The 26,937-nt window shown below is 37.8% G+C and overlaps 2 protein-coding genes across 3 annotated transcripts; one reads left to right on the forward strand and one right to left on the reverse strand.

The window, feature by feature from the left end:
* Positions 1-31: 31 nt before the first annotated feature.
* LOC131786009 (intermembrane lipid transfer protein Vps13D) lies at positions 32-18,630 on the reverse strand. Its single transcript, XM_059102991.2, has 23 exons — positions 18,079-18,630; positions 16,351-16,483; positions 14,810-14,862; positions 14,612-14,672; positions 14,398-14,445; positions 13,561-13,707; positions 13,009-13,134; positions 12,215-12,374; positions 11,012-11,073; positions 10,622-10,732; positions 9,475-9,594; positions 9,022-9,129; positions 8,457-8,546; positions 7,480-7,566; positions 6,915-6,974; positions 5,978-6,106; positions 5,091-5,415; positions 4,293-4,369; positions 3,527-3,694; positions 2,712-2,888; positions 2,214-2,461; positions 1,727-1,893; positions 32-1,529 (listed from the first exon to the last, which is right to left on the reverse strand). The coding sequence occupies exons 1-23, from the start codon at positions 18,195-18,197 to the stop codon at positions 1,351-1,353; spliced, it is 2,955 nt and encodes a 984-aa protein (XP_058958974.2). The 5' UTR covers positions 18,198-18,630; the 3' UTR covers positions 32-1,350.
* A 2,191-nt stretch (positions 18,631-20,821) lies between these two features.
* Positions 20,822-26,659, forward strand: LOC131785968 (potassium channel subfamily K member 16). 2 transcript variants are annotated; one of them, XM_059102935.2, is made up of 3 exons: positions 20,822-21,269; positions 22,704-23,074; positions 25,275-26,659. In XM_059102935.2, the coding sequence occupies exons 1-3, from the start codon at positions 20,906-20,908 to the stop codon at positions 25,671-25,673; spliced, it is 1,134 nt and encodes a 377-aa protein (XP_058958918.1). In that variant the 5' UTR covers positions 20,822-20,905; the 3' UTR covers positions 25,674-26,659. The 2 variants fall into 2 exon arrangements, with proteins under 2 accessions (XP_058958918.1, XP_058958927.1); XM_059102944.2 differs by having other exon boundaries at positions 25,293-26,659.
* Positions 26,660-26,937: the final 278 nt, after the last annotated feature.

The following is a 26,937-nucleotide window of genomic DNA, read 5'->3' on the forward strand; positions in this document are numbered from 1 at the left end:
GTGTATAATAAATGAACAGCGAAAAGACAAATTGTAGAAGAATTCATTTTATTCTGAAATGTCAAATTTATTGGAACCCCCACAAAGAACTACTGGTCCATTCATTACTTACACTTCTTTACAATGACTACCATGATTTCTGTCCTGACGTTAAGTCACTCCCGTAAACCAGAGTGTAATTTGCCAAATGAAGCAACTTTGTGGGCGGAAGTATCAACCATGGACAATAATAACAGATCAATCCTGAAAATTACACAACCTTCTCCGTTAAGATCAGTTCTCCTCTTAACTCATAATACCATAGTAATCGATTTTTCCCCACAACCATTGAACCGATCTGTCATGTCATTCATGACTCATGTTTTTAAGAGATTTTTCCATCACTGATTTCTTACATATTTCTAAATATTGAAGTATTGAGATCAATATTAAGCTGGTCGCTTTTTATATTGAAATCGCTCGAGCAAATAGTATAATATTCAACTTCACTAATTTATCTTACATTTGGAATACCTATTTTGTTTAAATATACTCTGCACACAAAAATAATTCTTGATATATAAAATCTTTGGAAAGAAAATTGTATTGCTTATTTCATCTCCTAGAGGAACTGCGATACACCTGACTTGACATTTTGCAAGACATGTCACAGTACAATGGAAAAAAAAATCCGTCTGTTCCCAAATTCATTAGAAATCTTCAATTGTTTTATGAAACCATGTTATCTGCTGTTTACTGTAAACTTATATTAGAATATCTATCTTTAGAATGTAATAGTATTATTGTTATCATTTTCATCCTAATCATCATCATCATCATCATCATCATCATCACCGTGTCGTCGTCTTCGTATCGTAATGTCGTCGCTGTCGTCTCATCATAACGGTCGTCATCGATAATTATCATTATTATCATAATTCTTGTTGTAAATATCATCATTATTACTGTGATCATGCGCGCCCTATTTACAGTCTGCATGTGTCTAGTTTTCCTCAAAAAAAAGATAAAAAAAATGCAACAAAGCTCTGTCGATAACCAAAACCCATGCTGCCAATGACCCTTCATTAAAAATAAATATATTATTCCACAGATTCTATGCCCTCCCCTTAAACTTATCCTTGAACCCAAAAAAATTAATAATAGTTAACTTAATTTGATGCTAAAGCAGATGATACTTGCCAAAGAAAATGAGATATACCGAGTAATCTTGACAGCTTCAGTCTGTCAACGAGCTAAAATTAGACGATTCCTACATCAGCTAACTACCCAATCAATAAATACCCTTCTGGGCGTACAACGGATAAAAGCCGAAATCAAGCTGCCTACATATGAACAACCGACGTCGACTTGCTATCTCGACTCAGCCTCCTCGCTTGATCTCTTGGCCTCGTTTATGACGTTCGCTGCATTCTGTGCAATCTTAACGGTGCCACATCTTACCAGGGGGTTGTCGGCAGGATTAGGGGAGGGGAGAGACAGGCGTTTCCCACCCGATATTCGCATCAACAATTCCAGATAATGTTCTTCATCTGAAAGAAAAACCATCGCAACTGTGAGTGAACTTCACAACCAATGTAGCTATGAACTTCAGCCATTTTCTTACCCTTTTAGAACAGGTTCGAGTATTTTTTTAAAAAAACCCTTCACATCAGAAGATCCATTTCGTGGTTCTCCATTCCTAATCAGATTTATCCGTTATTCATTCACCTATAGGTTGATAACATACCTTGATCTCTGTGCCTGGCTTTGTACAAGTTGACAAGTTGAAATGCAAGCAACACGTGATCAGCTGATGGTAAACCAACCTTCATGATGTACACACGCTGACTCGTTACCAAGGCATTCAGTTTGTCTTTCGGATCCTTGAAACGAAGCCTCAAGCAGCTGATAAATCTGTTGGGGAGAGAGACAAGCTGTGAACCGACAAAGGTCAAAGAATCTTAGAAGACTTTGTTGGCGCAAAGGCATGGCTAGGTAAATTGAAAGTTTTCATTTGAGAAAACCGCACCATGAGAGTAATCCCTCCTCATTTTGCAACTTGGGTTGCGAGGTTACACAAGCACCCTCAAAACAACAAAAAAAAACAAATAAACAACAAACAAAACAAAAAATGTTCAACCTAGAAGTGATTGGTCGAAACAAAAGTTGTCAGTTGTGTACTTTTACATGTTTTCTGTTTATTTTTTATATCCTACGATTAACTCTCGTCTTACTTTTCTTTCTTATCGACTTCACCAAACAAGCTAACTGTCAGCCTCTCTAAGAACTCTTGCCCTTTTAGTTTTCTTTGGGCATCTTTCGGCACCATGTCCCACCCTTCCACTGACGGAATGCAGGACAAGCTGCTCTCCTCACTTTCTGAAGAATCATGGTCCTCGTTATATTCAATCGGTATCAGTCTCCTCGCTGCCGGTACTCTCTGTTGAGTATCTGCAGACGAGGCTGTCGAAGAATTGGAGACCTAGAGCAAATGCGTGAAGAAAAGAATGACGTTTGAAAACTTCTTTGTCGCCCCATTATGAAACGCAAAACTAATTTTCAGTTACAGGAATTGGGTCCTGATCTCAAGTAATCCACGACGTCACGCCACGTCAAAAACGTCACGTCATTCTGTGAACCAGGCTCTTAACCTGCTACCGCTTTTGACCAAACACCAAAACGAGGCAACATTCGTCAGATCAAGAGCACATCATAAATAATTAACAAGCTACCTGCGATTTTCCTTGACCCGTATCTTTAGAAGGACTGTAGAGGAAGCTCGTTAACGTCCCAACAACACCACCTATAGATTTCATCGATGAGCTGGAGCGGCTCCCAGATGAGGAGCTACTTAAAGTGGGACTGTTCGATTGTGACTGAGAGATGCACGCACCCCATGAATCCGCGAACTGCAGAACAAACGTGAATGATAATGAGACAATGGAAACGAGAGTGACATATTTGATGGCAGGGTGGCGTGATATTTCGTAATTTTGCGCAAGTGTTTACGGGTTATGCGACTGCAAATTTCAATTCCAGGGTTGCTTTGATTCTGTTTCACTTCACTCTGTGATTGGTGGAGAAATCTCAAACAACCCTCTATACCAGTAAAATGAAATTCTAAACCAACACTATCGAAATAAGTTGTGTATTTGTGACTTAAAGGGGGTTTTTGCTGCCGTCTACCACTTCTTTTTTTAAGAAAACTTAGACGAAAAAACAAAAACGAATGCGCCACAACATGGCAAACGTATGGAATCGTGTGAACCTTCGCTTCTGTATACAGTAAAGACATAACAATATTTCACAGGTCGTAATCAGACATTTTGCATAGGTTTCCAAACAATTTACTAGTTTTTGTTTTGCATCTGATTGGTTAGAGAGAGGCGCGTATTTTCTGAACCAATCATGGAGCAGAGTAAAGCCAAACCGAAGCAACCTTGAACACTTTTCGACACTCACAATGAAAACTGCCTTAAAAGGATTTACGAAACTTTCAAGTACAACACGTTGCACTTGAACACTGTTGTACAGTTATAACATGCACCTTGTAGTAGGATTCAGCCAGTCCACCCCTCACGTGTCTGACGAAGCCAAAGTAGTCACCAGTCTCCCTCAGATCGGCCAGTCCATCGGAAATATCGCCTTGCAAGCTGGAGAGGTTACCAAGGAGATGGAGCGAGCCAAGAAGAGAGGTGGATTGACGACCAATCTCCTGTAAAGAAATGACAGAGCTGGTTACCTTTCATAAGCAGCATCATTCTAAAGCACGTCGCTTGCGGACTGGACCAACACTATCCCCGATGCTAATCTTTAGCCCCCCGCACTCCCCCCAATCCGCCCCTCCCCACCATCAACTTTTCGCCCACTTTCCTTGAAAGTTTGTAACTATCCACTCTCAATTCGGGTAAAGAAAGGCAGGACACTGTAAGATGTTACGGTCTTTAACGAGATTAAAACATGATGTGCTTTGAACATCCCACCTCCTACAAGTCAAGCAGTCCTTCTCTAATCGATTTCTTCATTGTTAACCTCAATTGATGTTTTTTTAAAATTATTTTGCTGAAATAATTAAAGAATAAAAGGAAAAATTCAATAAAATTGGACACCTGGGGATTGCTGCACACTGCCAGACATTCCCTTATTTCTCCTTGTTTGTTTGTTTTTTCTTACTACTTCGATGCTCTTGGCGGATGGCACCTTATGCGTTCACTACTGATCTCAGGTAAGTCGCAATCAGTGTTGTTAAACTTGTCTTAAGTGTTCTGCTTGAATATTGCACCGTTCATAGGATTATCGGAAAATTAGCTCACCTTCAAATAATGTCTCCTGAAGTCTCGACCAAGGGCAACCGCTGTCTTGTAAGTAATACCCGTTCGTAAAAATTCTCCTAAAAAAAAAAAAAAGAAAAGAAACGAAAGAGTTGACTTGATTGGATCGTTGAATGGAAACCGCTAAAAGAACTATTCAAATTTCAATCCATCCTTAAAAATTTACATTTACATGGGATGTGGCTTCTTCAATAACGATAATTACAAAAAGGCACATCTTAGCTCAGTTAGATTTTTAGATATGTCTCCTTAGATTCCTCCGACATAACTCTAAGATTAAAACTCCACGGTGCATGAAAAATTCCCGCATTCATAAAAAAACACAGCGCGAATAAGATCGTTAATTAGCAGTCCAGGTGATTTCAAATGATGGAACATTACATTCAAATCTGAACAACAGGTGAGATATCACAAGGCCGGGCGAAGATTCAAATTTTTAATTTTCCCCGCTAAAAGTACAAAACATATGACAGAGAACAAAAGAAATCCACTATGACTTTTTTCATTCCTTATCCCTTTCACTCTTGTAGGTGACCAAAATCTAATTTCTCCTTTCAATATCACCCCTCAATCTCACATTAAGGTCACGAGAAAAGAGGAAATGATCACCAACTAAAGCAGCTCTTGATTGTTAAACAAATTCTCCTTTCTAGCACCCAAGGAAATGTATAGAGAACAGTACTGAGAAAATGCATACTGATGTTAGGACAATAAGGGTTAAAGATCTATGTCAGAGTAATTATTGCTCTTATTTAAGATAAGAAATGAAATTTTACTTACCAAATTGCATGCTGGCATTCTCCATCAATGGTGGAAAACCGGCAGGAATCTCCAGCTTTGTTTTCAAACTCTGAAGATCATCTGAAAGCTCGACGGCGGGATTACAAGTCACCACAACTCGAAACGGTTCCACTTGTAGCTTTTCGAAATAAAACGGCTTTGCTGTGACATCAGTGGACGGACTTTCGCTCGAGTTTTCTTGTTGTGCTTTTGTGTCTTCGCCCCACAACTGGGTCTTGGTTTTGATGCCAGCAAATTTCAGAAGTTTCAGAATGAGTTTCTCTTGAAATGTGACTGTCGATTCGCCCAGTTCCAAGCGAAGTTTCTTTTGCGAGGAGAAAACGTGTAAATACCGTATTTTCTCGAATAAGCACCCACGCTACTATAGGCACCATCCTCCGAAGACGCGCCTACCTCCTAGGCCATAATGTAATACAAGCGCCCTTTTCGAAAAAAAAGCCCCTCCTCCCTCACTTTCCTAAATAGTAGGGATACAAGGAAAACCTTCTTTCATTGCCACCTTATTTGTGACTTTTTGAGCTTAAACTTTAGTGTAATAATGCAAAACGAGCGTCCTTCTCGAAAATGCAGCCCTTCATTTTCCTAAATAGTAAGGATACAACAAAAATTTTCTTTTAAAGCCACTCTATTCATAACTTTTTACGCTTCAACTTCAGCGGTATCAGTTCAGAAGAATAACTGGCGTCCTCCTCGATTAAGCGCCAATCGCCCGAGAAATAACAAGAGACATCCAAATTTTAGCTGTCTAGATAATCAAATTGATTTCAAACAGTAGTTTACAAAAGTCTTCGACTCAAATTATTGATCTGTCAAAGAGATTCACTTCTCCACCACACAGCGGGTCATGTAGACATCTTGAGACGTACCTTTACAACTACTCTCCCCGCTTCATTCTTCGCATCCTGCAGGAATGAAAACCGCAGAAGAGACTGGGAACTCATACCGTTGGAACGCTCTTGTTGAAATGCAATGATTTTATCCGCGCAATCCTCTACCTGTTGAAAGTAACAATTATGGGTTAATGAAAAAGATTATATTTTATTTTTTTAGACACGAGAAAGCTAGAGGAATCGGTATACGAACACTAAAACAAAAGAAGTAACAAAAGAAGTAACAAAAGTCGATCAGAACTCAGGGAGACAAGGATATATTTTTCAGAGAAAAGATGAAGGCAAAGGAAAATCCTGTTAATAATCAAAAACCGCAAGAAAACTCGAATAACCCAACACATTCTCTTAACCCTTCATCCTAACATCAGAATCCGTATTCTCCAAACTCCACTCGATACATTCCCTATGGTACTGAGTAGGAGAATTCGTATCACAATCAAGAGCTTCTTGGGTTGGCGACCATTTCCTTTATTCTCATAATCCAAGTGAATGATTCTGCAGTATTACTCTAAGGGGAAATTAGATCCTCGTCACACTGAGGGTTTAAATGATTACGAGGGTATTATCTTAGGCGAAAAATTGCTATTTTATCGTTCAACTATTTGAAAATGGCTGAAGTATAAAAGCGATCCTCTGGATCTTATTCGTTGACTCTGGTGCACTCAGAGAGAACCTTACAATAAGCACTATGACAAGGTCTTAAAACCGTTTACACCCTAACATCAGTATGCATATTCTCCTTACTGTTCCCTATACATTTCCTAAGGTGCTGACGATGAGAAGTTGTTTAACAATCAAGAGCTTCATTAGTTTTTGATCATTTCTTTTATTCTCGTGACCTAAATGTTTGATTCAGGGGTGATATTGTGAGAAGAAATTAGATGCTGGTCACTTAAAGGGTTAACAGACTTACCTCAAGGTCTTTCACACTCAGTTCCACGGTTACATGGTGCTGATCCCGGTTAAAATCAAGCTAAAGGAGGGAGACAAAGACAAAAGTAAAGATTTCGTTATGCCCTCAGACAAAACAAACAAGTCCTAAAAAATGTCCGCACACATGAGGTCTTAATTAAAACAAACATGATTTCGTTGTTGTTGTTTTTTTAATCTCAGAATCATGCATTACGTTTACATAAAAAAGCGGAGTCGAGTTCAAACACATGCATTTTGAAGGACCTTCAACTTTTAAATGTCAAATGTTCTTAATAGTTCTCTGAATCCAAAACACTTCGGTGGAATATCAAACACAGAAATGAGGACTCCTCCACCTCAGCTTTGAGTTACTTCACGAAGTTTTTTCCAAATTTCTCTAGTTTGATTAAAACTAAAGCAGACCTGTCATTTCAAGGAAACTGCTTTCTTTGTAAGACAGTATACAATCAGAGTTTGTTTTTCGCCAGGTAAAACCAAAAACAAATAAAGAAACTCACAAAATAAAGCTACTATTTTCAGTAAACAGTAAGAACAAAAGTGTTTACCCGTATGTCATCGACATTGACAATCAGAAGTTCATCGTAGACGTCTCTTTCCAAAGAAACTATCAATCCTCTGAGACTTATGAAAACCTGGAAATTAGGAAACAACGTACTTGTCAACAATATTATCAAGGAGTGAAAAAGAACATTGGGGACCTTAAGCAAAAACACGACGGCGACGGCGACGGCGACGGCAACGAGGGCGAGGCGAAACAAAATATCTAACGAGCAGAACAACAGCTCAGCACGTGCGTTTTAAAACTTTGTATATTTCTTGGATGTCCTCTGCAAAAAGACCAAAGTGAAATGACCAAACATTTACATGGTCTGATGACAGAAACCCTCAGGGGAAACTTTCTAAGTTTTTTTGGAAACTCAAGGCTGCTCCCACAACTTATGCTGGAGAAAAAAAATCCAGCTATTAGCGAAAGGAAATTCTAACTAAAAATATAAATTCAATTTCTAATCGACATCTTTTTCGGTTTTGCCGTCCTGGCTACAAAAGTTTCCTTAGGGTAAAGTCTTAACAGCGTTGCTGTCTGGAAGGCTCGTGCAGAAGAGCCGATATAAGGGAGTTTAAGATGTCACTACGTCGATGTGTGGCAAAACATTGCTGAAAATATCGTAATTTCTTTTCCTTCGCGACTTTCGCTAGAAGCTCGAGGCGTTCAATGTTTCTGACGGTACGAATCTTCACATCGGCATAACATGTGAATGTAACGTTGAGTTCAGAGTAAAAACGAAACTTAATTAATTTTGAGGTTTCTTTGCTAAGAGGACGTAAAAGTTGGCAATTTCACGGGACGGCTAAGAAATGTACAAAGTTTCATTACGTTCATGTTTCGCTACTGTTCTGCTAATTAAATCTTCTGTTTTGCGATGTTCTCGTTGCCGTCGCCGTGGTGGTTTCCTTAAAGTCCCTACCAATGGCTTGCTCGCAGGCTATTATTAATTTAGTGGCAGTGAACCCGTAATGATACCTGACTTGGTGAGGATTGTTCTTCTGCCTCCTTCTTTAACAAACCGAACAAATCGCGCATTCGACTCAGATCCAACATACTGACATACTCCTACCAGCAAAAACAAAAAAAGTTGTAAAGAAATTGGGTAAAATCGACACCAAAAAAGAAACAACAACAACAACAACACAACCATACAACCCATGCTAACCAAGCGATCTATCACACATGACACTGGTAACCTTTCCTATTTAACGTATCCCCTAACAGCAATGAACAATGATGCCACAATAATAAACCGTATACTTGTTTGTCTCACGAAGAAGTCACTTGAGATGTACATCGCGACGTTTCGACTACTTACTGCTAGTCTTCGTCAGGCGATGGGGTCGACTGCTCAAGGGAATAGTGACTACATCATTTGCTTTATTTTTCTTTCTTTTAGTTTCTGTTATTTTCAAAAGTGGCATGGAATCGCATAACATTTGTGATACACCTTTCGTTCATCACTTCAGTCTATTTCTGTGAAGCCTCCATGTCCCCTACAAGACAGTTTTCCCCACAGCTAAGAAACCGTCACTCTTACCTCTTGAAGTTTCTGTAATACTGGAACGGAGTCAGGTCTGAGAACTACAGAAAAGTTCTGATCTGATGTTATTCTTGCCACTTTGGAATGGCCTGTGGAATCACTCCCCTGTTGCGTAGAAAGAAAATCACTTTTTTACTTGTTCTAGAGTCAACTTAAAAACTGGTGAAAGATTACCGATAGTAGACCAAGGTCCTTATGAGATGGAGTTAAAACGGTAAAAATACGAGAATTTTCAAGGAGAACTCGAAGTAAAAACAACCAAACTGCCGAAAGCGCGGGTTGTTTTAAATTCTTCCTCTGATTGGTAAAGAGAGTGGCGCAAGGTTTTTGGACCAATCACAGAGCGAAGTAAAGAAAAACCAATGAAACCTTGGATTCCTTTCGACACTCAATTTAAAATTACTCTGATTCTACCTGAATATTAACTAAGATAACGTTCAAATTACTCACAATAAAAGAACATTCCCAAGGCTTTGAGATCCATTCATTTCCAATAACGGCATAGGGATCTTTTTTCCCCTCTGAATTGGGGACATAGGCTTGTATTCCCACGGAAGCTCTATACTGAGTCTGGAAAGAGATAAAAATGCACTTGTACTTTAAGATGCAATTTATCATGTCGTAATAATTACTAAGTTCAATTCAGTTTTGGAGTGATAATAGCAATACTGATAGGAAAAAAAATTTCAATTAAGTTTCGAAAGTAATCCGGGAATGCTTTGAATGTTTTATTTTGTTACGCGGTTTGGCCTTGTCATGAGTGGCTGTTATGATTGCTTTGGTTGGTTTTGCGACACATAATCGAAAAGTGCTCCAATAATTAATACAGTAATGATAATAATAATAATAATATATATTTTTTTAATTTTATGGATGAGAAATATCTTTATTTCAAGTGCTAAAATCTATTTACAATGGAATTTATAATTCTATACTTTTAACACATGTCGATAACAATAAAATTCTAAACATAAATACATTACTAATATGTTTGCGAAGGAAAAAAACATAAAATGTATTTAAAAATCTGTCGACTTTGATTGAAATAGGTAAGATTTATCTAGGCTAAAATATAGCTATGGTTTTGAGGAACGTAAAACTTGGCGATAATAACGCCAACATCAATGTCATTGTTCTTCATGTCACGCTGAACTTTCCCAATGCTCCTGGAGCCTCTTAAACAGACAAGAGCAGATCGCAAAAGCGCAAACGAAACTTGAGCTCTTACCCTGGAGATGGCTGTGGAATATTGCTCTAAATAATAATAACCATTGTTATTATTATTATTATTATTATTATTATTATTATTATTATTATTATTATTATTATTCGTGGTTATTGCATGCCGTACGCGGGAAAAAATTCACCTTTTTTCAAAAAGAAAAAATGAAACCTTAATTAAAAGAACCTATAATGTTTTCCCCACCCACGTTGTTAGTGTAATATCTGCGCATGCTTCCAATCCCACATCCAACAGAAGATGGATGTCAGGAATATGTTTTGTGGTCAATGCTATAAAAAAATATTGGCAACTGCCACCAAGAAGTAATATGAATGAAAGGAAATCAGAGAATATTGCGTGGATCTTGAATCTTACTTTCTTGGTTCTCTTAAGGAGCGAGAGATTGAACGACGCCATGATGTTGACTGCTTCATCTCCATCTTGAAAGCAAACTGAAACTTTCGAATCATCCGACTTGACATTGACCTAGGGTAGGAAAGAAGAAGAAATTGCATTAACGTCATAGAATTCTGTTTTATCCTTTCTAGGCTAGCAGGCCCTCAATATTAGTGCGGTAGGACGCTTATTTCTCAGTCTGCGAGGAGATTGCGACAAGTTGGGGAGAGGTCAATATAAATGAATCAGTGCTAGACCCCTGACTGACCTCTCGCTGACTCGCGTTGCTTTGCCGAGGGCGAAAAAAAAGCACTTACAGGAGCTCTAGTAATAAGGGCCTGCTCACAAACTATGAGAAGGACAGCTCACCTCTAATAACTTGTCAGGATTAATGTCTGTTTCATCGCGACCCTTTGATTCATATGACAAAGCTGAAACGAAATACAAAGGAAAAAGTGTATTAACCCTTTAATTCCCAAGATCTCTTTGTTAATTCTCCCTTCCAGCTGCTACACATTCCCTTGTAAATCAGTTGCAAGAATTTAGTGCTAGATCAAGATAACAACTTGTACCTGATACATTTGAGTATTCTCATTACCTGTTTGCTGGATAGTGGATGGATATTGTAAGGAGAAGTTACGCGTGAATCACTTCTAGGAGTTAAAGGGTTCATCATAAGCTCGCAGGTTGATGCCATATCATGTCGCGATGCAAAATAAAAGAGGCCTGTAATACAGCTTTTCAGATTGTATTAAAACGGAAGCAGCTTTCACGGCGGTACAGCTGTCCGTTAACTCTTCGACTCCTAAGAGTAACTAGCATCTAATTTCTCCTTACAAAATCACCCCTGAATCAAACATTTAGGTCTCGAGAATAAAGGAAATGATCACCAACCAAAGAGGCTCTTGATTTTTAAACAAATTCTCCTTGTCAGCATCTTAGGAAATGTATAAAGAGCAGTATGGAAAATATGCATGCTGTTGTTGGGTTGTGAAGGGTTAAATCTTTCATTCGCCACATCAAAGAAGTGCGTAAGTTTCTACAAGTTGTTGTTAGATTGATTCAATATTCTCCAATCAGTTACTTCCTTTTCCTCTTAACAATCATACTGTACAAAAGTATGTTGCTTGAGATCAAATTTTCACAATGTATCGACATCAAAAACAGATTAACTTAAATAGATTCCCTGCATCGTTTTTCAATGAGCAATTCGCCTTCCCGCAAGGTTTCATGTGCATAACAAATCGCTACTGGTAAGAGCCTACAAAAAAGTTTAAAATGAAATCAATTTGGTCTTACATGGCCCAATATCATAAACATATTTTTTTTGCTTTTTTTTTTCTTATTTGTAACCTAGCAGTATGTTTAATCTTATTTTACAATGAAAATGATCTCTATGTACTGGTATGTAAGCATTTGATTAGTTTTCATAATTATCTTTTATAGAAAATGCACAATATAAATATTAAACATTATTATTTTTATTAGTATGTACATGTAGATGCATGAAGACCTGAAGTACAACAGGAAGTCCCACTCATTTGAAAAAATTAACTGTTGTTTCAATGTTACCTTCTTTAAGCTGACAAATCCAGGAGTAGAAATACACCACTAAAGAATTCACTCTGCAAGGACTGACAAATATCTGTAACCCATGAAAGTTCATTGTAACCTGTGATGGACCTGATTTGTGAAATGTACCTAAAAAATCCACAAGTGGCATCTTGAGGATCTGAAATGTAATAAAATACAGTACATTTAAAGAGATTTGATTTGACCAGAAACTAAACAAAGTAACATTTGATAATATTGAGGTCTGGGTACTGATGTTCAAGTCATTTGGGCACATAACAAAGTAACTTATTTGATAATTAAACGATACATGGTAATTAACCCTTTAATCCCTAAGAGTGATAAGGTTCTAATTTCTTCTTACAATATAACCCCTGAATAAAATGTTTCGGTCACGAGAATAAAGGAAATGATCAGTAACTAAAGAAAATCTTGATGTTTTAACAAATTCTCCTTGTTAGAACCTTGAAAATGTAAAGAGAACAGAATGAAGAATATGCATGATGATGTTACAGTGTAAAGGGTTAAAGTTAGGTGTGAGTGGATAGGTCGAGGCAAACAGGTTTGAAAGGTGCAGTATATTTCAAACTCTATAGAGGAAACAGGTCAGCTCAGGTAAAGTCAGACAGGTACAGACAGGTTTGACTACAATAGGCAGCTCTGGACAGAAAACAGGTTTGGTCAGGTCAGACTGGTTTGACAGGTGTGACCAAAAAACAGGTCAGGTCAGATCATTGCCTTCAGGAGTAGGTCAAACCATATGACTGATCAAAATTTGTGCAAATTTATCTTACCTTTTCTCTTCTGGCCAGTACAAGCCCTGGATCATAAGGCCCACAGCAGTATGTTATTTCCCTCATTTTAATACATAATGATGTGGCCTCTTTTGATGGTATCAACAACCCATCCACAACAGCAGCCTGATAAAAGAAATCCATGTAAGCAGATTGAATGCTAACTGTTTTTCTAACTGTCCAGCTATTGAGAAGCTATAGACTCAACCCCTCGGGATAAGAGGCAAAATGAGCATGCTCAGCTCTAAATAAAAAGGTCTGAGTTGAACCCTGGCTGAGATGCTGTTCTGTGCTCTAAAAAAATTTGGTTTGTTTTAACATTGGCTCATAGCACCCATGGGTATGTATAGAAACACATTTTCAGAGAAACTAGACAAAACCCCACAGAGTAACCTGTGATGTATCAGCATTCTGTCAACAAAATAATACATGATTCTTTATTTTCCAATAGTGACTGTGCTAAACTTAATTCCTCTTCATCACTTTGTCATAGATAAGTGCAATATGCATGTATCCCTCCACACCACCAGCAAGTGCAACAGAACAGATTACCTCAAACATTGCAACATAGGAACCTCCCCTGTGCACATGTAGTCTGCTTCCAATTTGTACATCAGTAGCATGCAGCAAAGTAAAGGATGGTGGTACAGTCTCACTGGAATTGCGAAGGTCACTGCTGATCAGGTCACTGGGTGAATGCTATCAATCAAAACGGAAAAGGTTTAACATTGATGAAGTTTGCACAGCCAAACACATTCCAATTAACACACCTCCTTAACACTACTCAAATTTTTTCTTTAACCATATAGTAAAGAACATCCTCCAAAGATCAATTCAGAAAAATAATCATCATCATCATCATAATCATAATAAAAATAATAATAATAAAACTTAAGGTCAGTGCCAAATGGATCCAGCTTTACAGATAGAAGCCAATTGGGGACATAATTTCACTGACAATAAAACTTAGTAATTTAGAGGCTTCCATTTATATCATCAGTACACTGATCACTCTAATCTAAGATCTAAAATCTAAAATCTAAAATCCATAATCTATAATTTACAATTTTCAATCTACAGTCTGAATCTAAAATCTAAAATCATAATCTACAGAGGTGCCACAGTCACCTGTCATTTAGTTATTTTACAATGTTTTTAAAGAACTGAAGGTAAGGCAATTGTTTGGCCTAGTTGTTTAGAAGTTCATATTTAAATCTGCTATTAAATTTGCAAAACATCTATAAGAAATTATTAAACCCAAATATTACACAGAATTTATATATAAAAATTTAAGTACAATACATACTTACAATATTCTAATACCAGTGAAAAGGTATAATTATAAAACATTAATGTACTAAATATATGATACAAACATTAAAACCTCACCATCTTCCAGTGAAGAGTAAAGGAAGTGTAAACATCTGTTGTTGTATCCTAAGAACAGAAAATGAACTAAATTTAAAAGACTCAAGATGTCACAGAAGGAAATTCACATTACGTTAAATTCAAGACAATATTGCCCAACATTTTCATTAAAGGCACTCCTACAGCAGTATTTAACAAAGATCAGTAAAATTTATGAACTAGTATTTGAACAAACCTCTGTATCAGTAAATATTTCTCTGTGTACATCCTTTACAGAAAACAAAATTGTGATATCCCTACGAGAAACAAAAAATGTCAAATTTACTGCACCAAAATTTGGTAAATTTTAATCTGGTCAAAGAGTGCACAAAACTGCAAAATTATCCTTAATATATAAATTTTTTATACAACTACTTCTAAAATTCCACCCTACCTAACTTTCAGAAAATTCCATTCAATTTTCTTTAATGATATATCTTCAATTGTCTGTCGAGTAAAACAAAAGAAATTTTATGAAATGCATAAGTCAGAAAATGCTAATTGCTAATAAAAACATATTTTTGCCCAGGAACCAAAACTCTATTTTATTCACTAGTCACTTGCTTGCAGTTATTGCACTTACAGTAGCTAGCAGAAGTCAACTTGGACAAACATAATCTAAACTTTCCTTGGTAGTTTTTAGTTTTTTTAGTTCCTCTCTGGTTATCAAAGCCTTTCATTGGCCAACTTCTACTTGTCAAGGTTACTTTAAAGCCTTGTTCAAATGGTTATGATATTTGAAAATAGTTTCAACTTTCACGCATGTTTTAACCCCTTTCAACCCAACATCAGTATGCATATTCCCCATACTGCTCTCCATACATTTTCTTAAGGTGCTGACAAGGAGAATTTGTTCAACAATCAAGAGCTTCTTTAGTTGGTGATCATTTCCTTTATTCTCATGACCTTAATGCATGATTCAGAGGTGATATTGTAAGGAGAAATTAGATGTTAGTCACTCTTAGGGGTTAAAGGGTTAAACACCAACTATCGTTCACTATTACAGTGAATGATAGTTTTTCATTCAGGAGTTTTGCCAACAACTGGCTCAAACTGAAATGGCAAGTGGTAAAATGACTAAAAGTAGCCATCATAAGTTCGCTGAATTTCTAGTAGTTCAATCCCAACATCTCTTGGTAGGCTTCAGTATCTTCAGCTTGCAACTTCTTAAATTCATTTTCAAATACCACCTAAATTGCTGACTTCAGCACATGCCATATTTGTTCACAGTAATGCGATCTCATCATGTGATTTTGTCAACTATCATCAACTTTCATGAACCGTTTGAAAGCAAACATGATAGTCAATGATAGCAAATGAAAGTTGAAACTATAATCAACTATCGTTGGTTTGAACAGGGCTTAACAAGTGGCTATGGATACCTACTCCTCCTCAATGCAGAGGTGCAATGACACATTTAGCTCTCTCACTTAATAATAAAATTATCCTGCCCAAAGTCCAAACCTTGACCAGTTGGACCAATACCTCAACCATTAGCCCTTAATGCTTAAGATCTCATTTTAAAGTAATTTGTCCCAACTGTCTGCCATACAATTCTTGTGATGCCAGTTCAGAGAATTTGGTATTGGATCAAATTTATTTTTCTTTATTCTCATCACTTGTCTACTTGATATTATATGAAATTCTGTCTTGGTCATTCATGGGAGTGACAGGGTTAAAATCATTACAGCTTTTACTAGAAAGTCTAAATGAGAGAGCAGCATGCAGCTGTATCTTCACTAAATCAGTGAAAGCTGTAGCTTACATTGGAATTGTGGTCAAAATGATTTCAAACCATATTTTTATTTCACTTAATATGAAGATTGCGCTAATCTAAAAGGAATAGAGAAAAATAAAGAAAACTTCCCCAGGTTAAAATCATTTCAACTCACAACTCACTTTAAACAGAAACATAGGAAAAAATTTATCTCATACCAGTCCTGAGTTATCTTCCCAAAGTACTCTTACACCTTGAACAGATAAAAATCCAAACTCTCTGATGGTAATTTCCACATCACGAAGTCCAAACCACCACACAAGTATAAATGACAAGATATGATTCAGAAACCTGCCATGAAGTAAAACAAAATAAACTTAGCCTTCCAGTATACATTTGTAAAGAAATGATATCAACTCTCAACATAATTAAGGTTACCATATAAGAGTACCAATTAGAGGTGCATATGATGCACTGATGTCAACATATTGTATTCACTTTCTTCTGATACAATTTCATCATGACAGTTAGAGCTAGAGTTAGAGCCAGAGCTACTGGTCTGTTAAGATAATTTGGTTATATCAACTAAGTTGATGATGTAAATTGGCCATTTTATGGAGTTTCTGCAAAGCCACAGGTCTGTTTCCTAGCAGAATCCAGCTGCCACAAGTGGGTAGCTATTATCTTTGGGGATCTTCAATGTAACCTTTGTTTTTTGTTACAACTTTTAGCAGCACTTCTGATAAGAAAGCCTTCAAGCACTCACTGATTCTTTAAAGAGTTATGGAGAAAGTTTGCCGCTAGATTTTTTAATGAAGGTTGATGTTATTCAGTGAATGTCACAGGTATAATAGGAGAAAAAGAACTTAGAGTGCTTCCAACAGACGTAGAACCTTTTGATAAGCACTTTGGACATTCTACCCCTGAGCTATAGGAGATACATTGCAAACTAGGACTCACTAAACTTGCAAGTCACTGTTTGTAGTCTGAGAACACACATGTAACTTTGACCATTCACCAGAACAGATATCACCAACATGTGGGAAACATTTTGCAGAGAAAGAAATGTTTTCTTAATAGGCAATTTCTCTGAGCCACAGGGCTTACCTGAGAAAATCAAGTTGACAACATTCTACAAAATCAATATACATGTATGTTCCCTGGGCTCTCAGACACTGCGCAGATTGCAGCTTGGTCAAAATTGCAAAGCATCACTTGTACAATAATGTCAACTAATAACCTTCAGAAACTTGTCTCAACATGCAAAATAAATACAAATATGCGAACATACAAAAGATTCTGCAAAATATCAAAACTGTGAAAAAGAGACATGAAAATGGACATAAAGGATTCAGTTCCAAGTGGTGTTGCATTAGATTGAATTTCATAATTCTGAGATCAAATAGAAATTACAGCAAATTACCATAATGTACTGAATAGTGATACATTAAACTTCCTTGTAGCAACAATTCTCAAATAAATCTGCAGAAATTGCAGACAGGAGACTACCTGCTGTTGAAAGCTCTGCCCTCAAAAGAGCAAACTTCATTTGTTATGAAGGTTTTACTATCGAAATATTAAACATAACTCGTTCTCTATGTTAAGTTCGAGTATCTGTGGCAGAAAAAGCAACAAGGCGTGGTTTGTGCTGTAAATCTTACATATGCATGCAAATCTCGACCCTTGGACGTCGTACCGGACTCTTGAGTAATGGCACGATGATTTCAAATTCGAAATTTTCATTCAAAGTATATCCTCCACTAGTTGGTTAATTCGAAATATATAAACATTTAGAACTAACTTCAAAATCTCTCGTTTAAATTTGCAAATAGAGGAGTTAGTATACATAAGTGAGCTTAAAACTTCAATCAGGGCTAACAAGATTGGATGAATTTCACAATAGAACGAAAGCGAATATTGTACAAGAACATTTAACGATAACTTACCAAGTGCTAACACGAACCCATAAGAGATATATCCTCAAGTATATGTTAATGACCAAAAATATCGGGCCAGTAATCCCAGAAAAAACACCATTTGTAGATGTGGTGATTGTTCTCAACATGCCTGATGTCTGTAGACGACAAATTCAGTTTCGATAATTTCAACTTTTGTAAACGTCTACTTGCGCTGCTTGAGTGGTTGTGTTGTTCTTCTGTTGTTGATATCAGCCTCTTCGTCACAGAAAGTTTCAGTTTGAGCTGCTCAGTCGAGTGTTTCTTGACGGAACCCGTTTTACAAATGATGTAATTCCCTCATAGACGCCATTGTTTTGCAAATGAAATTCATCTTTGACCTTCAACCATCACGTGCCCATTAAAGCATCACACCACATCTAGTATTTCATTTTAGTCAAGAGGTCTTAATAAAAAGACGCTCATTAAATTTCGAGCTATATACTTCCGTTCTAGGAGCCAAAGTACGAAATAAACGAATAGTTGATCAGATGACAAATAACCAAATAAAACGTTAATTACGCTCTAGACAAGTACAAAACACCGTTGAAGTTTCCTTTCATTTTCTTATTCATGTAAACTTAAAGAATCTGTCTTTTAGTGGAGAAGACCGCTGATAAACACCGTGACTGGTTCGTTTCAGAGAATTTCTTCGCTCAACTCAGTTTTTCTATGATACTTATTTTCCCTTCCTCAAGATCTTGAGGCTAAACTGCAGAATACCCGGCCACTTTGGTCCGCCTCGCTTATATGTGTCGGGAGGCTTTGAAGATCGAGGCATAACACAATAGAGGCTATTCTTATTCGATGACATGTAAATGAGTAGCCGGGTATTCTGCAGTTGCTCCGATCCTGATTTTCGATATATATCTAATAAAACTCATAAATTAAAAAAAAAGACATAACTCCGGAAGAGAAAGGAGATCACAAGGGAAATTGTTTTAAACGCTTCTTGTTCTCGACACACAACGCACTTCTCCCCAACAATGCCTCGTGCGACGATGATATTCCCTTACAGGGAAAGTACGGTCTAGAAAAAAAGTTTATCTCATTTACAAGAAAAGAACCTCTATTTTGTCCCGTTTGCCTTGCAATTGCGGCAATAGCGCTTTGAAGTTGTTCATATTATGACCTTTTGCAATTTTAGAAAAAACATTTAATGGAAGCGAATAAATTGAAGATCGAAGTGATGATCGGCGACCACGTGTGGTAAATTCTAAGTCGCTATCCGTGACCAAAGCCGATTTTCAACATCGTAGGCTTTTCCCAACTTAATTGCATAAATATATCTTGTCTTTCCTAAGTCTCTTCTGAGTCCACCAAGTAAACTGCCTTTACCTCACTGATCGCAAACTCCTACGAAAAAAAATTAAAGGACCATTTGATACGTTACAGGCAAATAACCCAGACAAACACGATTACAACAATACAGATTATCTATCGCTTAGCAGGCGCCCATATTTGATTGGACACAATAACAGCTTTCAAGAGCTTTTCTTGTGCATTCATAAAGATTTGAATAAATAAATTCATATAAATCATGTGACGACATTTTTGCAATAAAATTTAGCAAGATCTCTAGAGGTAATATGAAAAGTGCCGTGGACAAACGCAACAACCAGCTGATATCTTGAGTTCATGTCGCACGAAGTGGGGCGGAGGGGGAGGAGGGAGATGCAAAGACAAAGAGGTGTTGAAGATGAGTTGACCGGATGGAACGAATGGCAAGCTTGCTGCAATCCGGATCGAGATCATGAGGTCCAAGTTCTAGCCTGGTTCTTCGAGTTTTCGAGTCGTGTTCTTAGACATAACATTTACTTGCGCAGTTTCTTAGCGACAAACTATATCCAGGGGTTGATTGTAATAAACTGCATGATCCTCGTCAATAACTGTTGAGAATTCCCCCTCCTCCTCTCCCTAATTTTTATATTTTGGTAACAAGAAAATAGGCCCTTTTGCAGTTGTGTACTTAGTTGCCAAGCCTTTGATTTGGAGTGAAGCTGAAGGTGACCTTGTTGTGATAGAGACTAGTATTTAGCTAGCGTGATAACAAAAAAAAAATTGCATTTTAGAAGCAGTAATGTTTGTATCATAACAAGGTCATCCTTAGCCTCACTCCTGTTCAATCGCTTGGCAATCAAGCACACAACTGTGAAATGGACTATTGGACCGACTGAAAAAATCAACCTCTTTGTAAGAGGGAGCAGAGTGTTTGAACAAAACTTGGCCATGGAAAGGATTATTCCGGCAACTTTGGTGTTGTCCTCCCATAGATCAAACAATAATCTTTTTGTTTCAATTTTTACACTTTGAAGCAAAATTTCTCGTCGAAAATCTTATCGTGACGTTTCGGCTTTACGCAGACCTGAGGAAAATTGGAACCTTGTAAAACTAAGCGTTAACCACAGAATTTAATCTGAAGCAATTACTCGAGCATGGGCAAATTTTAATAAGGGCTATGATTTTGTAACAAACAGAAATTCTCAAACGCTAAAATTTATAATTTATTTATGTTAGTGTACACTCTAGAAGTTTCCTTGCTCAGTTTAATTCCTTCGCCATCGCAATTGTCTGCTTTTATGTTGTTTTCGCCTGACGAATTAGATACTGAAAAAGATATCTTGGTGAAAACACACGGACTTGACTATCCAATCAAAGCGATAATCAAAACAATCGCAGTCGGCGATGAATAATTGAACGCAATAACACAGTGAAGCCTACGTGTTTGCAAAGTTTGATAGCAAAGCGCCAAGACCAAGTCTTCAGCGTATCTGGCAAGGAAAAACAGAATTTTGGAAAAACCTGTTAATTCTCAGCTATGGAGTTAACACCTACTCAACGAAAAAACTTGGTTCCTTTGGTTCTGTTTCTGGCCAATTTAATCTATCTTTACTTAGGAGGGCTCATCTTTGAATCTATAGAGTACGAACCTAAAACGAAATATACAACGACAGACGATGCGAGTTTGTTTTTGGAAACTTTGAAGGAAACGTCACTTGGAAAGAGAATGCTGCCGTCAGATTTTGACAGCAAAGAAGTTGTTAAGGGTTTACAAACGGACTCATTGAAAAATCTTAATGATAAGTTTGAGAAAATTCAAAACGAAAGGATAATTGCTTCCAGACCGCACTGGAGTTTTTCGAATTCGCTCTTCTTCGCCACAACTGTAGTCACAACAATCGGTAAGGCTTGAGTCATAATTTTACTGCAACTACTTACTCATTTTAGTTAACGCAACTTAACTGCTTAAGAAACATTTTTTTTAGGCAAGCTGGAAAACATTCCAATGGCGATAACTTAATCTCTGATGATTTTAATTTTCAGTTCCGAATGAACTAATTTTATTGATATTAGAGTATTTCAGGTTAGTGCTGGAGTTAAATAAGAATATACAAGGGTGAGATGGAAATCTCTCTCTTCTTGCATGGTATCAAAGATATACTACCTCGAAGTGATGATAAAAACCTACACTCAAAATGAAAAAAATGATTTATTTTTGTTATCAATTGCGGATGAATAAAAATAAAACAATTCTTGGAAAAATAACTTGGAAATCTTTTCAACAACTCTCCAGGACTCCTTACATAATTTGAAAATATTTTATTGAAAAGTATCTATTTTATAAACTTCACTACAACTTGCGTGGTTCTCGATGATAACTTTTTCAGTAACAAAAAAGTATATATCCCCAAAATCAATTTCGGTTAAAACGCTCGTTAACATGTAATCAACATCCTGCTTTCACATTGTTTAGATTAAGAAATTTTCTATAATAAGGAAGATGTTATCTTACTAACGACAAAATATCCTATTGGTTCTGGAGTTTTTGTCCTGGCCACAACACGTACGCTTCTTCCCACAGGAACCCTCGGCTTACGCACGAAAGGCAATCATAAAAAACGGTTTTGAAGGTCGAATTTTAATCTGGAGTGAGGAAGTTTGGTGAAAATACATGAAAAACTATACAAGGTCTTATGATAGATAGATAGAGAAGAGAATGAGGAAAAACTGCAGCGTTAACAGAGTTTTAAGAGGTCACACTAAATAGCCGATGAAAGGCGAATTGTAAACAAACACATTTAGATCAAGTGAGAAACAAAACAGCTTGATGGCGGTTGAAGGCTTGGACCCGCGATCAAGTAGACTGGGTTCGAGTCCAAGCCAGGTCATAGCTTTGTTTTCTTGGCATGTGCAACGCACTGTACTATCCAATCCTCACTTCATCCAAACTTAAGGGAATACCACTTTTTTTTTTGAGAAACGGGACGATTTGCTGAGAATAACCTGCGCGTTGGACCTGCCATCCATCCAGGATAAGCCGGAACAAGGATGGAGACGATTGAAACGAATTTCAAACAATAATCTTGAAAACTTCCACCTAAATTTCTGAGATGCTAATCGACATGTGCAATTATTCAAAAAGTGATTTTTACTTTATTCAATTATTCAAAAAGCGATTCCAAACTGATAGTTAACGTTTAATGGACTCCTTATAAAAATTAAAGTACAGAAAAAGAGCGAGCGGTTGTGATAAGGGTTTCAAAACCTCATTCAAATCGCCTATTGGTGATGCCCTTATACTGCGCTGGTAACTTTGTTCTTTTCATTTCTTTAAGGCTATGGTAACCTAGCCCCGATATCATTGGGCGGTCGCATGTTCTGTATTATATACGCTCTCATTGGAATACCTTTGACCCTGATGTTGTTAGCCGTGGTGGGAAATCACATCGTGCACTACCTAAACAACGCATGCGCTTGGCTAGTGAACCGCATTCGAGCCTACCATAGTAACTACGAGTTCGAGTCTGCAGATACACAGATCAATGCACCTGTCTGGATTGCATTGCCGATCATCTTCGTATTTTTAGCGATTATGTCTTCGATGTACTGCGCTCTAGAGGGATGGGATTTTGGCACGGCGCTGTATTTCATCTTTATCACATTTACGACCATTGGATTTGGAGATATCGTGCCTCGATCTCAAGCGGTAAGTGTCCCCTAATTGGCTCCGATTAACGGGCCTGTCACACAAGCCAATTTTCACACTAGCTTGTTATGCAAATTCTGTTGTGACAGAGTACAAGTTTGAGGAAAATTGGCTCGCTCATTGTACCACCTCAAGTTCTCGTCGCATTAAGCTCTACGCGAAAATTTATTTTAAATTTCTCAATTTTTTTTAATATCATTATTAGAATTATTGTTGATATTATTATCATCGTAACTATCTTTGTTATCCAATCATCATCAGTTATTTTCATTATTGTCATTAACATTACCCCTGTTATCATAATTATTCTAGGGAACCTCATTTGCCAGTTAGTTGCTGATGCATTTAATACGATTTTCCGTCTTTTTCGCTAACCTACATCTATTCTAAAATACAACCTCTTTTATACACCGATCAATTTGAAGTTTAAACATCCCCCCGGCAACCCACGGGAATTTTACCGTCGTTCGTGCTCAGGGGGGTGGGGAATTTAAACCTTGCCTAACTAAAGTGAGTCATTTGAACCGGACCTGTCAAGTCTTTCCAGCATAAGACACGTGTTTTAATGGACGAGTTTAAATGTAAAGAGTCTGCTCTTGTGAGGGAGTGGCTTCGAAAGACAACTTCCACGTCGTAGAATGATGCTTATAAGCAGAAACCCTAATGGCATGCAGCAGCACCAAAAACTGATACTTGTTAAATTCGACAACATTTGTTGATCACACAGGCAACGTTCAAAATTTGGTCGGGCATTTGAACGCAGTTTTGGCTCGGGAGCGAGAATTGAACCAGCCAATCTTCAAAATTGCAAACGCCAGGAGGGGTTGCCTAACGCGGGATGTTGAAGCTTCGAATGGATTAACGCATTTTAGATCATCCGCGGAGGTCTTTCTCTTCGTTTTTCCATTAGACTTTAACGATTTCTTATCAAGCTTCACACTAACATGTTGCCTACGTCCTTTCCTAATTGGGTTCATATTATCGTTTATATTATCCTGTCCCGGGTGTTCAGCTGGTAAAGCGAAGTGCGGTAGTAAATGGCGCAGGAGTAGAAGAGTAAAGAAAATTGAGGGAAGTTTGGGTCGGGTAGCGCAATGACAACACTCCCTCGTTTTCACTCTGCTGCTACTATCGCGCCGTTTACTTTTCTGTTCTATTTTATGAATCAAAACATGGTTAGAAATTAAATCACTGACGCGTGATCTTGTCTCTTCGGCTGTTCGGAGGTAAATGGTATTTGCTAAATCACCTCCGAATCAGCTAATCAGCGCGAGCGAAAAGCACCATTCACCTTCATGGTATATACGTACTTAGTCTGGATATGTAATTGATGAAATATTTGTATTGTGTTTATCTCTCTTCTTTCATTGCCCTTCTCCAATAAATTCACTCACTTGCCATCTCAAGCTTTTGATCATCAAGTCCATCGACCAAAGGCGTCACTTGGACAACATGCCCACACCCATCATTACCTGTGCCAGCTATCACATCACAACAGCGTACAACCTAGTGACACCGCAGTGTCGCTGATGCAATGTGATTATAACATTTCAAAACTTGCACTAACTTTACCACTTAACTATCTCTTCTTAGACGAGCAGGAACGTTTCTTACAGCGGACCGCGTATAGGAGAGGTTCGCCAACCACTCGCTCTTCATGTGCACAGCCTTTCTTCATGAGCACGTAGCCTATCAACACGATTGAAATGTTCTTCCTTGTACGATGATATCCATGCTTGACTAATTATTACATTAAATGCTAAACTAATTCCCCTTTTAAAATGCGCACTAAGTACTCTGCCAAACACCTGAATATGGGGTCTGTGTCTATTTGCTTTCGATGGGCCGTAAAGATAAAGCTCACTGAGCCACCTATATTTATTTATTTCTTCATTCTCTCAATCATATCTGAGGAGAAAATAAATGAAACGCTGAATACTTGTCTGCACCTGCACATGCCCAAGCACGAACACATCACGAGCAAATCACGTGCATGTTCTTGTCCACGTGACATACCTGTCATTAACGTTCTTATTGTTTGACACTGAGGAAAGAAGAAAGCTTAGTTAGTTCACTAGTTCAGCTCTTTTTTTTTTTTCCTGTCTTGCCACATAAATAGTCAGTTTTAGTGTAAACTATTGCATGTGCATGACGATAACTGCATGATTTTGTTTTCTTCTCTCCTCAACGTCCCGAACAGCTTGCATTGATATTTCAGGGTATCTGGATCAACCTGATGCTCCTATATATCGGATTGTCGATCGTCTCCATAACCATCAACCTCTGCGCGCAGAGCCTCATGGCTCAGCTGAAAAAGACTGGTCTCCACACGAAGATCCTGCAACTCTTCTCAACGCAAGGGGACTCGGCCGAGGGCATCAACGCTCGCACGCAACAAGGAGAAACCGCTGATAGAGATCAGGCTCGGAAATCCAATAGGAGAAAAGGTAAAAAAGGAGAGAGGATAGCGATGTCAGATCTTGAGCCTCGGTCTGATGGCGAGAGGTCTGGTCCTGGCCGAGAGGATGAAGAACATTCTACAAGGCTGAAAATAAATCGAGAGGCCGATGGCAAACATTATGGAACCCTGCAAGAATAAAAAATTTGAGATTGTTTCCACAATACATACAGGCTGGAAAGTGTCTGGCGTGAAATGAAACCCAGCATACTACACGTGTAACTGAAAGTAGTCATTTACTGTATTACGACAGTCACAACTATTGGCGTTTATGAAACAACAGAGTGAGCTGTCATGATCAAAGAAAATAAATGCGAGTTTGTGAGCATGCGTAGAATGCGGTTGGATCGATACAAATAAACATTATAGCCATTTGGTAACTAAAAGGGGTAACTCAATTTCAAATTTTGTGCGATGAAAATAATTTGTGTTTCATTGAGTAGATGCGATGTGCGATGCAGAGGGGGTGGCAAAACAGTACTGCTTCAAAAACTTGAACCAGCTTTGGACCAGCAGTAATGCCAAACCACACTGATCGCATGGTAAAAGTCTTAGCTCGCTCTATACCGAGAGCTTTATTTTTTCTTCATTTGATCTATTTCTATCGGTCTGATCAAGTGTCATGCATAGTTTTGAGAAAATAGACTATTGAGATTATCTACTGAAGAAAACAATCGGCGTGTCAAACACTACTCCGAGCGCGGTTTTGAGGGACTGGGATCTAATTAATTAAAATTTCCTCCCCGCAAGGGCGACCCTAAAATCTGGAACGGTGGAATGGCGGAATGGTGGAAAATGACCCCAAATCCTAAAACACGGAACGGATGTCAGGGCATGTTGCACAAATTTTGTACAAAAACACTCAAGCGCTTGGCTCATTCATCCCCACGACGATAACGTGCGGGACTAAAATTAAGTGTTATTAATTTTTTTTTCTTTCACCGAGTGGTATGAATGATAATGAACCATTATGCATGAAAGATAGCTGCGTTTTCGCGTTGTAAAACTGTTTTGTTACCTTTTGTTATGCTAAATTTGCCATGAGTTTTAGTCGCGGCATAAAAAGTCGCACAGCATGTGAAAACCAACTTGACATACCACATTACAATAAACAATTGTAACTTTGATACGGTTCCTGGTAACGTCTGATTTATTGAAACAATAATATATCATATGCTTGTAAATGTGAGAACATCACAGGAACGTTTTCAGGCTTCTCAAAATATAACGACGTTCAGCCCCAGCTTCAAACTTAAACCAGCATGAGAGCAAGCCCTCGTTACGAGCCTTCAATACGAGCGTTTTTTCATCCCCGAATAAGTTTTGGGACTTGAGAACACTAGGTGAAGAGAGATTTGCAGGGTGTCACGCGCGTGGGAATTTCTCATGGCGTGAAAAGACAAAA

The sequence above is a fragment of the Pocillopora verrucosa genome, chromosome 10 (assembly GCF_036669915.1).
Source record: "Pocillopora verrucosa isolate sample1 chromosome 10, ASM3666991v2, whole genome shotgun sequence".
NCBI classification, from domain to species: Eukaryota; Metazoa; Cnidaria; class Anthozoa; order Scleractinia; family Pocilloporidae; genus Pocillopora; species Pocillopora verrucosa.